Source organism: Oncorhynchus mykiss, chromosome 32 (assembly GCF_013265735.2).
Source record: "Oncorhynchus mykiss isolate Arlee chromosome 32, USDA_OmykA_1.1, whole genome shotgun sequence".
Lineage (NCBI taxonomy): Eukaryota > Metazoa > Chordata > Actinopteri > Salmoniformes > Salmonidae > Oncorhynchus > Oncorhynchus mykiss.
In genome coordinates, this window is record NC_050572.1 from 28,454,604 (window position 1) to 28,472,359 (window position 17,756).

General features: G+C 41.5%; 1 protein-coding gene across 1 annotated transcript; it reads left to right on the forward strand.

Moving 5' to 3' along the window:
* The first annotated feature begins 14,146 nt into the window (after nucleotides 1-14,146).
* LOC110488216 (type-4 ice-structuring protein) lies at nucleotides 14,147-16,757 on the forward strand. Its single transcript, XM_021560336.2, has 4 exons — nucleotides 14,147-14,233; nucleotides 15,483-15,549; nucleotides 15,904-16,015; nucleotides 16,353-16,757. The coding sequence occupies exons 2-4, from the start codon at nucleotides 15,501-15,503 to the stop codon at nucleotides 16,552-16,554; spliced, it is 363 nt and encodes a 120-aa protein (XP_021416011.1). The 5' UTR covers nucleotides 14,147-14,233; nucleotides 15,483-15,500; the 3' UTR covers nucleotides 16,555-16,757.
* The last annotated feature ends 999 nt before the right edge of the window (nucleotides 16,758-17,756 follow it).

Consider the following 17,756-nt stretch of genomic DNA (forward strand, 5'->3'; position numbering starts at 1 on the left):
TCTAACTTCATAGTGTGGATTTTGATCTACACCAACTAACCACTCCCTAAATAAAGATCCAGACCAGCTAGAGCTAGACTGACCAATTACTAACTAGACTACAGATGTAGTATCTTAGTTTGATCACTCTTTTGTTGCTGAAAATGTTCATACAAAGCAGGAAATGCAAACTTGTAGTGTATTTGAGTTTTAGAAAGGCTTTTAAAGTCTCTAATTTCCACTTAAAACTGGATTTGCTCTACCAAAAAATGGATAAACTCCTTAAAATCACCAATTTCCTGGTTGCTAAAACTCTAATAGTTTGCCTAATTTCCGTTTATGTTACAGAATTAGCCAGAATAGTGTAGATAATCATTGTACCATCCAAACCGCGGTGTAATATATTATCCATAACCAAAAATATTGTTGTTTCAGCTGTTTCAAGCTGGTGTACAAAACCGAAAGTAAAATAAGCAAAAACAATGTTTAAGAACAGGAAGGGGAAAAAAAGCACACATAGAACATATCTACAATTTCTTAGACTTGCTTTCAAGTAGAACAATAGCTCTATAACTCACATTTCTGTGAATTTGATCAGGTCACCCAAAAAGTGACATACTGCCACTTAAATTTTTTTTCCATTAATTATAATCCACATAATAATTCACATTTCCTGTTCCTGCAGAATCATTTTCCTACTGTAGCAAACTGGCTTAAATTAAGATCCTACTGTACATTTGTATAGACCTAGACCAACTAGATTGTAGATCTAAACCAGTTATACCAACTAGACATCTAACTAGACTATAGATCTAAGATGACTAACAACTAAAGCAAGCACACATTTTCTTCAGGGACCTTCACATTTTCCAGTCTGTAGGCTACCAAACTAATTTAAAACCGAAAGGGAACAACCATTTTTCTTCCAATTAGTTGAAATATTAGCACTTGTAGAACATAATTATTTAATATGGCCCAGTTTATAGCCCAATGGGTTAATCTGGCCCTGTTAGAATCCAGAATTTTAATTCTGGGTTTTAATGATTTAATTCTCTGTCACGAGATACTACCCACCTATCCACCTGACCTTACAATGACTCTCACCTGCCAACAGCAGCACCTGCCCCATACGCTGTCCCACAACCAATGAAGGACAGAAGTGATTAGAAGTAAGTTAAAAGTGAGAAAAGTGAACAAGGAATTCCTTGAGTCCCTTACTCAGTTTTTCAGGTTCTGTCAGCAACGTGGTCTCGGGGCAATTCGTATTATTCTGTACGTAAATCTGTGGGACTCAACATAGTATGATATACATTGCTTTAGGTTACATTGTGAATGGAATAGCAATTGTACAATATACAAATTGGATGATGTACCATATCATAGATATTGGAGGACGTATGTATTATACATCTTAAGTTTAGAATAAGGGTTAGTGGAAGGGTTAGGTAAAATGCTACCGTTGTCCCCGACATGACTCCAACGTGCAACTTTTAACGGTTAGATGGTTGCGCATTACGCCCACCCATCTTCTCCCACTTTCGTTTCTGTCTAAATTAACTAGACCATTAGTTGGCATCATGGTAGCCTAGTGGTTATAGCGTTGGGCCAGTAACCGAAAGGTTGCTGGATTTAATCCCCAAGCTGACAAGGTGAAAATCTGTCATTCTGCACCTGAGCGAGGCAGTTAACCCACTGTTCCCCAGGCATCGAAGATGTGGATGTTGATTAAGACACATTTCAGTTGAAGGCATGCAGTTGTACAACTGGGGTGGCAGGTAGCCTAGTGGTTAGAGTGTTGGGCCAGTAACCAAAAGGTTGCTGGATCAAATCCCTGAGCTGGCAAGGTAAAAATCTGTTGTTCTGCCCCTGTTCTCTGGTAGGCTGTCGTTGTAAATAAGAATTTGTTCTTAACTTTCCTAATAAAATAAAAAAAACTGACTAGGTATCCCCCTGTCCCTTGTATATTGGAGGTGCCCAGAAATACCTATAGTATGGCTCTGAGGCCAGGCAGCTGTCAGGCAGTCCTGCATTGCACCAGCAGACGGCACTGTTACTCCTATGCTGCTGCTAGCAGATTCCAACCAAACCCCCTGCCACATGATCTCAGGGACTTTCCAAGGTCATTTGAATCTGTGCTTGTGGCTGTTATGTCACACCAAACTGGTGTCACTTTACTTAAGCTTGCAATGTATACTCAGTAAGTTCACATGACACAGTTGACTCCCATCACACATTCACTATAGTGTGCCTTGAGATATGTGACACAAAGCTTTATGAATGGCATTATAGCCTCCTAAGTAGAATGTTAAAGTAGAACTGTTATATCACATTACATTATTGTGTAGCCTGTGTTGACATAAGAGCACATGACAACAAATTTACCTGTCATCTCTAATGCCCATTATAAATGCATTTATAACTGCGTTTATAATGTCTTATGACATTGTTCTAAATTTGTATGACTTCCTATGACGATGTTATAATGCCTTACATAGCCGTTATAAAGGCTTGTATGCTTGAATGCATACATAAGGGCGGCTACAGTAAAGTGCTACCATATAGCCTATTCGAAAAATGTATTTCCCAGGATACTCATCATTGCTCCCTATATTGATTGACCCTACTCTCCTCACCTGATGTATTACCTAGTGTGATAAGGCACTGGGGTTGCATTGAGCTGGTGAATGTGTTGTGTATCAGCTCAAACTCAAGATTCAATGTCTGTAGCTAATTTTGGTTTATTTTATTAATATATTCATTTATCCATCAGGGTTAATCTTCCTAGATTCATAGCCCACTCAAACATACAATACAATATACGATTCAATACAATACACAAACATAAGAGGAGACATTTAAATAAATATATTGGCCATATAACACACCCCCTTGGGCCTTATTGCTTAACCATAGTATATAGTATACTGAAAAATAATAAATGCGAACGAAAAATACATTGAAAGTGAAATATCTTTAAAGGGGAAATCTGTGACTGGTACATCTATTTTTGGATGTTATGATATATAGTCTTTGATTATTGAGAAATATATACAGTGCCTTGCAAAAGTATTCAGACCCCTTGGATTTCTTCACATGTTGTTGTGTTACAAAGTGGGATTAAAATGGATTTAATTGTCATTTTTTGTCAACAATCTACAGAAAATACTCCGTAATGTTAAAGTGGAAGAACATTTTATATTATTTTTAAGATTAATAAAAATTGTAATAACTAAAATATAGTCATTGCGCAAGAATTCAGCCCCTTTGTTTAGGCAAGCCTAAATTAGTTCAGGAGTCAAATTTGGCTTAACAAATCACATAAAGAATTACATGGACTAACTCTGTAATAAGGGTTGGCATGATTTTTTAATGACTAACCCTTCCTCTGTTCCCCATACATTCAACATCTGCAAGGTCCCTCAGTCAAGCACTGAATTTCAAGCACAGATTCTACTACAAAGACCACAGAACTTTTCGAAAGCCTCATAAAAAAAAGGGTAGGGATTGTTAGATGGGTAACAACACATCAGACGTTGAATCAGACATTGAATGATGTAGTTAATAATTATAATGTGCATTATGTATTAAACCACCCAGACACCTCAAAGATGTAGTCCTCTTTCTGAACTGAGCTACGGGACAGGAATGAAGCTGCTCATGGCTGTTAGATGAGACCATCGGTGATTTTAAAACAGCTACAGAGTTCAATGGCTGTGATGGGAGATAACCGAGGATGAATCAATAACATTGTAGTGACTCCACAATAATGACCTAAATTAGAGAGAAAATAAGGACACAAATGTCTTGTATGCAACAAGGCACAAAAGTAATAGTGCAAATGAATACACTTTTTGGCCTAAATGCAAAGCCTATGTTGGGGCAAATCCAACAACACATAACTGAGTAACTGCTTCCTTATTTTCAAGTATGGTGGTGGCTGCATCATAGTATGGGTATGCTTGATACTGGGGAGTTTTTCAGGATAAAAAGAAACAGGATAGGGCTAAGCACAGGCTGAGTCCTAGAGCAAAACCTGCTTCAGTCTACTTTACACCAGAGACTGGGAGAGGAATTCACCTTTCAGCAGGAGAATAACCTACAACACAAGGCCAAATCTACACTGGAGTTGCTTCCCAAGAAGACAGTGAATTTTCCTGAGTGGCCAAGTTACAGTTGACTTAAATCTACTTGAAATACTATGGCAAGACTTGAAAATGGCTGTCTAGCCATGATCTCCAACATCTTGACAGAGCTTGAAGAATTTTGAAAAGAATAGCAGGCAAATATTACACAATCCACGTGTGCAAAGCTCTTAAAGACTTACCCAAGACTCACAGATGTAATTGCTGACTTAATACTTATGCAACAACTATATTTTCTATATTTAGTATTTATGAATAAATCATCATGTATTATTTTTCTTCCACTTTGAAATTAGAGTATTTTGTGTAGATTGTTGACAAAAGAATGACAATTAAATCCATGTTAACCCTACTTTGTAACACTAAAATGTGAAGAAATCGAAGGGGTCTGAATACTTTTGTAAGGCGCTACAACCTAATAGATTAGGAAGAAGGCTGACCTTTGACCAAACACTTTGGCATAGCAAGAATCCTGCTCAGATCAAATAATGTTACATTATGTGACTCTCTTCTGGTAAGGATACACTTGGCCAGTACAAAGAGAGACAATATGGGATTGGTACATACATTTCTGAATGTTATGATATACAGTGCATTCAGTAACTATTCACATCCTTTGACTTTTTCCACATTTTGTTGTGTTACAACTTGAAGGAAAAAGGAAACCGCACACTGCTCTTGATAGTATCACTGATCTTTAATAAGCTTATGTATTGGCCTCACGGCCTTCGTCAGAAAAACTCTGCCTGTGGCGGGCCGGGCGCAGTGCACGCTAACCAAGGTTGCACGGTGTTTCCTCCAACACATTGGTGTGGCTGGCTTCCGGGTTGGATGCGCGCTGTGTTAAGAAGCATTGCGGCTTGGTTGGGTTGTGTATCGGAGGACGCATGACTTTCAACCTTCGCCAACCTTCGTCTCTCCCGAGCTACTATCTCCCGAGATAGTAGCTACTAAACAATTGGATACCAATTGTTTAAAAAAAGGGGGTAAAAATTCAACAAAAAAACCAAACATGTTTAACATTCAATTCAATCAGCGTTAGATCCGCGCAATTGATACATAAAGCCACATTCTCGGCTGTCCAGTGCAATATGTTTTGAAACCTGACCTAAAAATATGATTTTGATAGTCAGTTCTTACACCCGTAGTGCCGTCTATGAATCTGAGAGTGGTTACATTTCTCCTGCCCCAGTTTTTTTCAAATCCCAGACTAACTTTAAGCCACCACAGCAACCAAAATCCGTTGACATAGTATCACAACAGATCCCAAGATTTCAAGCTTTTACTACAACCATCACTGTTCACTGAATACACACACATATACAGTGCCTTGCGAAAGTATTCGTCCCCCTTGAACTTTGCGACCTTTTGCCACATTTCAGGCTTCAAACATAGATATAAAACTGTATTTTTTTGTGAAGAATCAACAACAAGTGGGACACAATCATGAAGTGGAACGACATTTATTGGATATTTCAAACTTTTTTAACATATCAAAAACTGAAAAATTGGGCGTGCAAAATTATTCAGCCCCTTTACTTTCAGTGCAGCAAACTCTCTCCAGAAGTTCAGTGAGGATCTCTGAATGATCCAATGTTGACCTAAATGACTAATGATGATAAATACAATCCACCTGTGTGTAATCAAGTCTCCGTATAAATGCACCTGCACTCAGAGGTCCGTTAAAAGTGCAGAGAGCATCATGAAGAACAAGGAACACACCAGGCAGGTCCGAGATACTGTTGTGAAGAAGTTTAAAGCCGGATTTGGATACAAAAAGATTTCCCAGGCTTTAAACATCCCAAGGAGCACTGTGCAAACGATAATATTGAAATGGAAGGAGTATCAGACCACTGCAAATCTACCAAGACCTGGCCGTCCCTCTAAACTTTCAGCTCATACAAGGAGAAGACTGATCAGAGATGCAGCCAAGAGGCCCATGATCACTCTGGATGAACTGCAGAGATCTACAGCTGAGGTGGGAGACTCTGTCCATAGGACAACAATCAGTCGTATATTGCACAAATCTGGCCTTTATGGAAGAGTGGCAAGAAGAAAGCCATTTCTTAAAGATATCCATAAAAAGTGTCTTTTCAAGTTTGCCACAAGCCACCTGGGAGACACACCAAACATGTGGAAGAAGGTGCTCTGGTCAGATGAAACCAAAATTGAACTTTTTGGCAACAATGCAAGACGTTATGTTTGGCGTAAAAGCAACACAGCTCATCACCCTGAACACACCATCCCCACTGTCAAACATGGTGGTGGCAGCATCATGGTTTGGGCCTGCTTTTCTTCAGCAGGGACAGGGAAGATGGTTAAAATTGATGGGAAGATGGATGGAGCCAAATACAGGACCATTCTGGAAGAAAACCTGATGGAGTCTGCAAAAGACCTGAGACTGGGACGGAGATTTGTCTTCCAACAAGACAATGATCCAAAACATAAAGCAAAATCTACAATGGAATGGTTCAAAAATAAACATATCCAGGTGTTAGAATGGCCAAGTCAAAGTCCAGACCTGAATCCAATCGAGAATCTGTGGAAAGAACTGAAAACTGCTGTTCACAAATGCTCTCCATCCAACCTCACTGAGCTCAAGCTGTTTTCCAAGGAGGAATGGGAAAAAATTTCAGTCTCTCGATGTGCAAAACTGATAGAGACATACCCCAAGCGACTTACAGCTGTAATCGCAGCAAAAGGTGGCGCTACAAAGTATTAACTTAAGGGGGCTGAATAATTTTGCACGCCCAATTTTTCAGTTTTTGATTTGTTAAAAAAGTTTGAAATATCCAATAAATGTCGTTCCACTTCATGATTGTGTCCCACTTGTTGTTGATTCTTCACAAAAAAAATACAGTTTTATATCTTTATGTTTGAAGCCTGAAATGTGGCAAAAGGTCGCAAAGTTCAAGGGGGCCGAATACTTTCGCAAGGCACTGTGTGTGTGTGTGTGTGTGTGTGTATATATATATATATATTCTGTTTCTGTTTGTCATGCTGGACTTGCATCACCAAATGACAGAGGATATTGAATGTCCTATGCAGTACCATGCCACAATAGTGAACACTATAAATCCAAGATGGTGTAGGAGTGTGGAGTCTTTGTCTTCGTCTTGTTGTGTCCCGTGTATATATTTTTTTCTTCGCATATATTTAATATAGATTTAAAAATATATATTTTTTAAACCTCAACTCCAACATCAAATCAAATCAATTGATATAGCCCTTCGTACATCAGCTGATATCTCAAAGTGCTGTACAGAAACCCAGCCTAAAACCCCAAACAGCAAGCAATGCAGGTGTAGAAGCACGGTGGCTAGGAAAGACTCCCTAGAAAGGCCAAAACCTAGGAAGAAACCTAGAGAGGAACCAGGCTATGTGGGGTGGCCAGTCCTCTTCTGGCTGTGCCGGGTGGAGATTATAACAGAACATGGCCAAGATGTTCAAATGTTCATAAATGACCAGCATGGTCGAATAATAATAATAATAATAATAATAAAAAGGCAGAACAGTTGAAACTGGAGCAGCAGCACGGCCAGGTGGACTGGGGACAGCAAGGAGTCATCATGTCAGGTAGTCCTGGGGCATGGTCCTAGGGCTCAGGTCCTCCGAGAGAGAGAAAGAAAGAGAGAAGGAGAGAATTAGAGAACGCACACTTAGATTCACACAGGACACCGAATAGGACAGGAGAAGTACTGCAGATATAACAAACTGACCCTAGCCCCCCGACACATAAACTACTGCAGCATAAATACTGGAGGCTGAGACAGGAGGGGTCAGGAGACACTGTGGCCCCATCCGAGGACACCCCCGGACAGGGCCAAACAGGAAAGATATAACCCCACCCACTTTGCCAAAGCACAGCCCCCACACCACTAGAGGGATATCTTCAACCACCAACTTACCATCCTGAGACAAGGCTGAGTATAGCCCACATAGACCTCTGCCACGGCACAACCCAAGGGGGGGGGGGGGGGGGGGGGCAACCCAGACAGGATGACCACATAAGTGAATCAACCCACTCAGGTGACGCACCCCCTCCAGGGACGGCATGAGAGAGCCCCAGTAAGCCAGTGACTCAGCCCCTGTAATAGGGTTAGAGGCAGAGAATCCCAGTGGAAAGAGGGGAACTGGCCAGGCAGAGACAGCAAGGGCGGTTCGTTGCTCCAGAGCCATTCCGTTCACCTTCCTTCTCCTGGGCCAGACTACACTCAATCATATGACCCACTGAAGAGATGAGTCTTCAGTAGAGACTTAAAGGTTGAGACCGAGTTTGCGTCTCTGACATGGGTAGGCAGACCGTTCCATAAAAATGGAGCTCTATAGGAGAAAGCCCTGCCTCTAGCTGTTTGCTTAGAAATTCTAGGGACAATTAGGAGGCCTGCGTCTTGTGACCGTAGCGTACGTGTAGGTATGTACGGCAGGACCAAATCAGAGAGATAGGTAGGAGCAAGCCCATGTAATGCTTTGTAGGTTAGCAGTAAAACCTTGAAATCAGCCCTGGCTTTGACAGGAAGCCAGTGTAGAGAGGCTAGCACTGGAGTAATATGATCACATTTTTTGGTTCTAGTCAGGAGTCTAGCAGCCATATTTAGCACTAACTGAAGTTTATTTAGTGCTTATCCGGGTAGCCGGAAAGTAGAGCATTGCAGTAGTCTAACCTAGAAGTGACAAAAGCATGGATTAATTTTTCTGCATCATTTTTGGACAGAAAGTTTCTGATTTTTGCAATGTTACGTAGATGGAAAAAAGCTGTCCTTGAAATGGTCTTGATATGTTCTTCAAAAGAGAGATCAGGGTCCAGACATGCTCTCCTGCAACCCACCTCACCCAATGTGGTATGGATCTGCTATTTCTTTGCTTTAGAAACGGAACCCCCAACAGAAGCCAGCTACCTAACTACTAGCTAGTAGTCAGCTAGAGGTCATCAGCTAACCTTAAGCCCGGACAACTCCTGCCAGTCTGCACAGCGTGATTCAACCCAGAGCATACCGGACTCTTTTCCCCCACATCTCCGGATTCCTACCACAAGCACTGAACCTTTTCACCTGGATCGTCGCTGCTATCCGAGTGGCTACTCCTGGCTAACGTCTCTGTCCCGAAGCAAAAACCCATTAGCCTGTAGCTAGTCTATGCTAGGCCCATCTCCCGGCTAGCTGAAGAGGTCCATCAGCCACTCCTTGGACTACAAAACCTATTTTGCCAATTGGCCTGGACCCCTTTTACTGCAGACACGGAGCCCCGCAGAGTCTACTGACGTAATCCGCCCGAGGGTGTTTTCAACAGGCTCCTCCGTTGCAACGTCCCCTGAATGCCCATCTGCTAGCCTGCTAGCTGAGGCCCGCTAGCTGTCTAGAGCATATCGGACTGTTAGCTGAAGAGGTCCATCGGCCAATTTTCTTTGGCTACAATACCTATTTTGCCAAATGGACTGGACCCTTTTACTACACGGACCCCTGCTGATCCATCACGACTGGACTGCCGACTTAACTGCCCGAAGGGCTATAACTGACTCTTGCATCGCGGCGTCCCCCTAAGGCCCTTCTGCTAGCCAGATAGCCCCGGCCCGCTAGCTGTCTGAATCAGAGTGTCTCCAGCCCGCCTAGCTACTCATGAACACTCGGCTACGCATGCCTCTCCCTATGCCTTGTCCATTGCTGTTTTGGTTAGTGATTGTCTTATTTCACTGTAGAGCCTGCTCAATATACCTTAGCTAACCCATTTGTTCCACCTGCCACACATGCGGTGACCTCACCTGGTTTAAATTGTGTCTCTAGAGACAATACCTTTCTCATCGTCACTCAATGCCTAGGTTTTACTCCACTGTATTCACATCCTACCATACCATTGTCTGTACATTATGCCTTGAATCTATTATTCGGTGCCCAGAAACCTGCTTTTTTTACTCTCTGTTCCGAATGTACTAGACGACCAGTTCTTATATCCTTTAGCTGTACCCTTATCCTACTCCTCCTATGTTCCTCTGGGGATGTAGAGGTTAATCCAGGCCCTGCAGTGCCTAGCTCCACTCCCATTCCCCAGGCGCTCTCATTTGTTGACTTCTGTAACCGTAAAAGCCTTGGTTTCATGCATGTTAACTTCAGAAGCCTCCTCCCTAAGTTTGTTTTATTCACTGCTTTAGCACACTCTGCCAACCCAGATGTGCTAGCCGTGTCTGAATCCTGGCTTAGGCCACCAAAACCCCTGAAATTTCCATCCCTAACTATAACATTTTCCGACAAGATAGAACTGCCAACGGGGGCGGAGTTAGCCTGCAGAGTTCTGTCATACTATCCGGGTCTGTGCCCAAACAATTTGAGCTTCTACTTAAAAAAAATGCACCTTTCCAGAAACAAGTCTCTCATTGTTGCTACTTGCTATAGACCACCTTCTGCCCCAGCTGTGCCCTGGACACCATATGTGAATAGATTGCCCCCCCATCTATCGTCAGAGCTCGTACTGTTAGGTGACCTAAACTGGGACATGCTTAACACCCTGGCCGTCCTACAATCTAAGCTAGATGCCCTCAATCTCACACAAATTATCAAGGAACCTACCAGGTACAAACCTAAATCCCTAAACACTGGCACCCTCATAGATGTCATCCTAACCAATCTGCCCTCCAAATACACCTCTGCTGTCTTCAACCAGGATCTCAGCGATCACTGCCTCATTGCCTGCATCCGTAATGGGTCTGTGGTCAAACTACCACGCCTCATCGCTGTCAAACACCACCTAAAACACAGCAGGCCTTTCTAATCGACCTGGCCCGGGTATCCTGGAAGGATATTGACCTCATTCCGTCAGTAGAGGATGCTTGGTTATTCTTTAAAAGTGATTTCCTCACCATCTTAAATAAGCATGCCCCATTCAAAAAAATGTAGAACCAGGAATAGATATAGCCCTTGGTTCACTCCAGACCTGACTGCCATTGACCAGCACAAAAACATTCTGTGGCGTACTGCATTAGCATCGAATAGCCCCCACGATATGCAACTTTTCAGGGAAGTTAGGAACCACCGATAAACCACCGATAAATCCACGATAGTTGAGAATTTCCATAAGCATTTTTCTACGGCTGGCCATGCTTTCCACCTGGCTACCCCTACCCTGGTCAACAGGGTTTCTGCCTTTCAAAGGTCTTCGAAAGCCAAGTTAACAACCAGATCACCGACCATTTCGAATCCCACCGTGCCTTCTCTGCTCTGCAATCTGGTTTCCGAGCTGGTCATGGGTGCACCTCAGCCACGCTCAAGGTCCTAAACAATATCATAACTGCCATCGATAAGAGACAATACTGTGCAGCTGTCTTCATCGACCTGGCCAAGGCTTTCGACTCTGTCAATCACAGCATTCTTATCGGCAGACTCAACAGCCTTGGTTTCTGAAATGACTGCCTCGCCTGGTTCACCAACTACTTCTCAGAGTTCAGTGTGTCAAATCGGAGGGCCTGTTGTCCGGACCTCTGGCAGTCTCTATGGGGGTGCCACAGGGTTCAATTCTCGGGCCGACTCTTGTCTGTGTACATCAATGATGTCACTCTTGCTGCTGGTGATTCTCTGATCCACCTCTATGCAGACGACACGATTCTGTATACTTCTGGCCCTTCTTTGGACACTGTGTTAACTAACCTCCAGACGAGCTACAACTCTCCTTCTGTGGCTTCCAACTGCTCTTAAATGCAAGTAAAACTGAATGCACCCTCTTCAACTGATCGCTGCCTGCACCTGCCCGCCTGCCCGTCTGTCCAGCATCACTACTCTGGACGGTTCTGACCTAGAATATGTGGACAACTACAAATAACTAGGTGTCTGGTTAGATTGTGAAATCTACTTCCAGACTCACATTAAGCATCTCTAATACAAAATTAAATCTATAATCAGCTTCCTATTTCGCAACAAAGCATCCTTCACTCATGCTGCCAAACATACCCTCGTAAAACTATGACTGACTATCCTACCGATCCTTGACTTCAGCGATGCCATTTACAAAATAGCATCCAACACTCTACTCAGCAAATTGGATGCAGTCTATCACAGTGCCATCCGTTGTCACCAAAGCCCCATAGCTGCTATGGGACACTGCGACCTGTATCCTCTCGTTGGCTGGCCCTCGCTTCATATTTGTCACCAAACCCACTGGCTCCAGGTCATCTATTAGTCTTTGCTAGGTAAAGCCCCGCATTATCTCAGCTCACTGGTCACCATAGCAGCACCCACCCGTAGCACGATATCCAGCAAGTATATTTCACTGGTCACCCCCAAAGCCAATTCCTACTTTGGTCGCCTTTCCTTCCAGTTCTCTGCTGCCAATGACTGGAACAAATTGCAGAAATCACTGAAGCTGGAGGCTAATATCTCCATCTCTCACTTTGAGCACCAGCTGTCATAGCAGCTCACAGATTACTGCACCTGTACATAGCCAATCTCATCCCCATACTGTTATTTTGTTTTGCTCCTTTTTTGTTTATTCCATGTGTAACTCTGTGTTGTTGTTTGTGTCACACTGCTTTGCTTTATCTTGGCCAGGTCACAGTTGTAAATGAGAACTTGTTCTCAACTGCCTTACCTGGTTAAACAAAGGTGAAATCCCCCCCCCCCCCCCCCCCCCCCCAAGGGATCGAGGGCATTGCACGAATTAACACAGTCTGATTAACCCAAGGTAAATCTTACTCTAGGACGCTGGACACATCTGTGCACAGGTTACATGCAAACGCAGCTAATCTTTTGATTCATTGATTTCATCTGCCTTTCAAATGAGGGATGCAGGGAGTGTTTGTGTGTAAATTGCTCAGCTAACTGGTTGTTTTGTCATGTTAATCTTCTCCCAGTGAAATGCCTCTGATGATGTTGTGCATGGAATGTATATGAATGAGCATAGCACTGCAAAAGTTATTTCTCTACAAATGTTACTTAGAAATGTTTGTGGAGAAATTCCTCCCAAGATAACTAGAGAATCCTGACCTAATTTTTCAAAATGTAACATTTATGAATAACAAACATTAAGAACACTTGCTCTTTCCATGGCATTGGCTGACCAGGTGAAACTCAATATTAGAAGGTATTCCTAATGTTTGGTATACTCAATGTATACTAATATAAAATGTATAGTTATACATATGTATATTGTAAAAACTACATGTAGTTTCAGTTTGAAATTCCTGATGATGTTATACTCAACATTTGTACCCAATTATGACAATCCTCACCAAGTGTAAAATGAGACAAATTGAGTACACAATAGTATGTATTGTAAGTATATAATCGTATATCCGTACAGAACTTAAGTTTCTGGGACTTCAATTCAGTAATGTTTCAGTTAGGTCATATTTTAGCCTGCAAAGTCTCTATTGTAGGTACATTTTCTCCAGTCATCCCCAAATGTCATCCTCCATATTAGATAGAAGGTAACACACTTTCTATATCTCATCCTATGCTGCACACCATTTCTATAAATGTTTTATTTCTTTCTTATGTCATGGAAATTGACTAATATATTCCATGGCTTGGAACTAAGTAATATTGATAGATTAACTTGGATTTATTCAATATGGGAACATGTAGAAAATGAATCTGTGTATTCATAGATGACCTGTTTTAAACAAATACACACAAGAATTAGAACAGCAAACATGAACAGTTAACATATGATTCACACGTACAGTCTGAAACAGCTGAACAGTCATCTTCAGGCTGACCCCTGGACAGTACTGTGGCTGCCATGTTTCCATACTTTTGCAATTCTTGTTGTGTTTTAACAGCTTGGTTGTCATTCTCTCTGTTTTGTTGTTTCTTGTGATGAAATGTCCTGTGTATGTTTTCATTAATCCGATGCTTTGACATGACACCTACTGCGTTTGAGCAATCAGCACTCCTTCGCAGGAGGGGAACTCTTGGACTTTAGAGTGGATTGCCTTGGTGGCAAGCTGAGCAGCAAGGGTCAGCCTGCAGTCACATGCTAGCACAAACATCCAATGATAGTCCTGTACTTCAACCTACGCTGCCAATGGGTCTGCGTCTGAGGTGGGCCTTGTCACTTCTGAAGGACTATAAGACGTTTGGGAGGCCCAACGAAAGATACCATTCGATTTAAACTGTCCTGCAACTCAGGTGAGTGGTCCCGTTTCTTTCTCTGCCAAGGAAATCTTATGCTTGATGCGGTAAAACATTTGTTTTTCTTGCAATATGTTGTTTAGTAGTGAGTCAGGTGTCTGCAAAAATGGGCATTCAATTTTAGAGGGACATTCCTTCCCAACCACATTGTAAGCTGCTCATTTAAGCAGTATTGCTATAAGCAGTAGTTTAGAGAGTGATCTTTAGAGTGCTCAATAGATGTTTCATTACTGTTTTCCAAGAGGTAAACTGTCGATGTGAATCAAGATGATTCTTCTCAGGGAATTCAGAAAGGCAAATTAAGATGTAAATCAAAACAGAGTCCATGTCTAATTCAATTCCAAATTTGCTCAGTCAGAACATGCAATTTCCTAGGGAGTCGGGGTAATGGGCATTTGGCAAACTACATTACTATTCAGACAATTTATTATGATATAAAATCTTGCTGATTTGAAATCTTCTTGAATTAACTGAGTTAAATTGAACTGATCTCAAACCTGCCACCGAGTGCACTTATTTGTTATGCCAAGAGAAAAACCTTGAAACTACAAAATGCTTTAGAGACCGCCATCCTTCCATTCGGCAGTGGTGGAAAAAGTACTCAATTGTCAACTTGAGTATAAGGAAAGATACTTTAATAGAAAATGACTCAAGTAAAAGTGAAAGTCACCCAGTAAAATAACCTTAAGTAAAAGTTTAGAAGTATTGGGTTTTAAATGTACTTAAGTATAGTGATGGAAAAAGTAATAATTTGTCATATTTGAGTAAAAGTAAAAAGTACATGCGACAGACCTACATCAAATTCCTTATATTAAGCAAACCAGACTGCACAATGTTATTGTTTTAATTTAAGGATAGTCAGGGGCACACTCCCACACTCAGACATAATTTACAAATGCAGCATGTCTTTAGTGAGCCCGCCTGATCAGAGGCACTAGTGATGACAACGCGTTAAACTGATAGGTGCCTGAATTGGATCACACTGACCATTCAAAATGTAACAAGTACTTTGGTGTGTCAGGAAAATTGTATGGGATTTAAAAAAACACATTTTCTTTAGGAATGTAGTGGAGTAAAAGTAGTCAAAAATATAAATAGTAAAGTACAGATGCATCAAAAAATGACTTAAGTAGTACTTCAAAGTAATTTTACTTAGTTAATTTACATCACTGCCATCCAGTGATCAAACCACGCCTCCACAGACCTATGAGGTCAAGCTAATTCTACCACTCTCTTCTCTCCTTAGGTGCCCTACTCAACAGCCATGAAGTTCTCTCTTGCCGCCCTGGTTGTTGTGCTTGCTCTGGCACATGGTAAGAGAAAGTTTTTCATATCTGAAAGGTTCACTCTGTCGTTAGTTTCTCCCCTGTGGTAGCATTCGGAATCAAATACACAATCGCGGCAAAAAAAAAAAAAAAAAAAAAAAAAAACATATTTCATTCTGTATGTGGTTCTATAACTGCATTTCACATATGTGCAATATATAATATAACAATAGTGAGAGATATGCTTGATATAGAAATGTTATATTCCAGAGTTGGTGGATTTATTTTTAACGGCTGTATGTGTAGAGGGTCTTGTATGTGTTGTTGTATGCTATATGGGCATAAATGGTTTGTGTACAATGTGGGCCTCTGTTAATGACGTTACCCTCTGGCTACCCCTAGGAAGCCAAGCAGCACAGTGCCCCGAGGTTGAGAAACTGACACAGTACTTCCAGGATCTGTCAGCTCAGCTGACCTCCACCACTCAGGAACTGGTGCAGAAGATCCAGTCAGAGTGAGTGACATTTTTTTTTAAACTATTACATTATTTGATACACTTTTGAAGAACCAGCCCTTCCAACCAAGTCCTAAATAAAAAGTTGAAGAACACAAGTCATCCTCATTCTACTGCCTCATAATTTACAACAAAGAAACCATGAAGGGAGCAGCCAAAAGCAATGCAAAATAATGGATGTATGGTCAAAAATAATATACACAAAAATTAGATGAAAAAAGGCCTGCAAAAGCATTAACAAGCAATGTGTTTTGATCCTATTTTTCAATAATATGTTTGGCACTACCTTAGTTTATATTGTATTCAGACCACTAATCACCCACTCCCTTCCGAACAGGACCTTCTTAGAGGATGGGAAGGCCCAGCTGCAGCAGATCCAGGCCAAGCTGGCACCACTGGCCGATGACATGCAGGCCCAGCTGAAGCCCCTGGCTGAGAACATGCAGGCTCAGCTCAAGCCTCTGGTCGACAACGTCCAGGCTCAGATAGAAGACCTCTTCCGCAAGGTGATGGACCAGACCAAGGCACTCAGCCAATAAAGCATCTCTTTTTCAACAACCTGACCATCTTGGACCGAATCAACAGCTCCATAGGCTTACAAGAAGCCAAAACCAGTCCACCAAGAATTGGAAGCAGACAAACCTTCTGTTTAAGTCATTTGAATTTGTGCCAAGACCAATGTTGTTGACATGTAAAGACAGACAGTAGTAATCTGGAACATCATTAAAACTTGTAAACTGGTCCTGTGGTCTCTATTGTAATTTGTTGTCTATTCATTTTCACAGAAATTAGATTCCAATCATACATCCCTTAGCATGTTTGTTTTGTGTCTGATTATTGAAAATCGGCTTCATTTCTCAATTTAGGAATTATAGTTTCAATAATAACCCATTTTACTACATCACAGGTCATACACTACCAACCCATTATCTCAATAAAAAAAAATCACTACACTTCCCTCCCTTTATTTGGACAGTGTCGCTAAATGTTTAAATTTGGCGCTCTGCTCCAGCATTTTGGATTTGAGATCAAATGTTTCATATGAGGCGACAGTACAAAATGTCACCTTTTATTTGAGGGTATTTTCATACATATCGGTTTTCCCGTTAAGAAATAAAAGGGAGCTACATGGTACACAGCTACAGACGGAAGAGAGGCATAAATCGTCAAAATGTTAGTTTCGCAGAGAATTTGAGCATTTTAGCTAACCCTAAACCTAACCATTGTTTTAACCTTAACCTAATTATCCTAACCTGCTACATTAAGTATCCTAACCCACTACGTAACTTCTCCTCTCCTACTATGAAAAGTAAATTCTGTTTGTAGCTGTATACCATCTATGACAAAAAGTAACGCGGTCAGAAGTAACACGCCCATTTTCTCAAATAATACAGACGCTAGAATGATTTAACGACACGCGCAAGTGGCTAATGCAGAAGACCACCTTCCTGCAAAAAATCTGCTCGCTGCAACATTTCAACAAGTTATCAACAAAAGTTGTTTTGAGTGAGGGAAAGTAAAAAAAATTGTGCTCATTTTTTTAAGGTTCTAAACATATCTTATTTTCTTAACCGATCTAGTGACTAAATTACAGCATAGGTTGAAAATATATTGACAGCTAGTCTTGGATGCTAACCAAGGAGAAGGTACAGGAGAGGGATGGGGCGGAAGTAACATTGGTAGGGCACAGAAGTGACAGATATTGTGCACTTCTCGCCAGACTTCCAACCCAAGCCTGTGT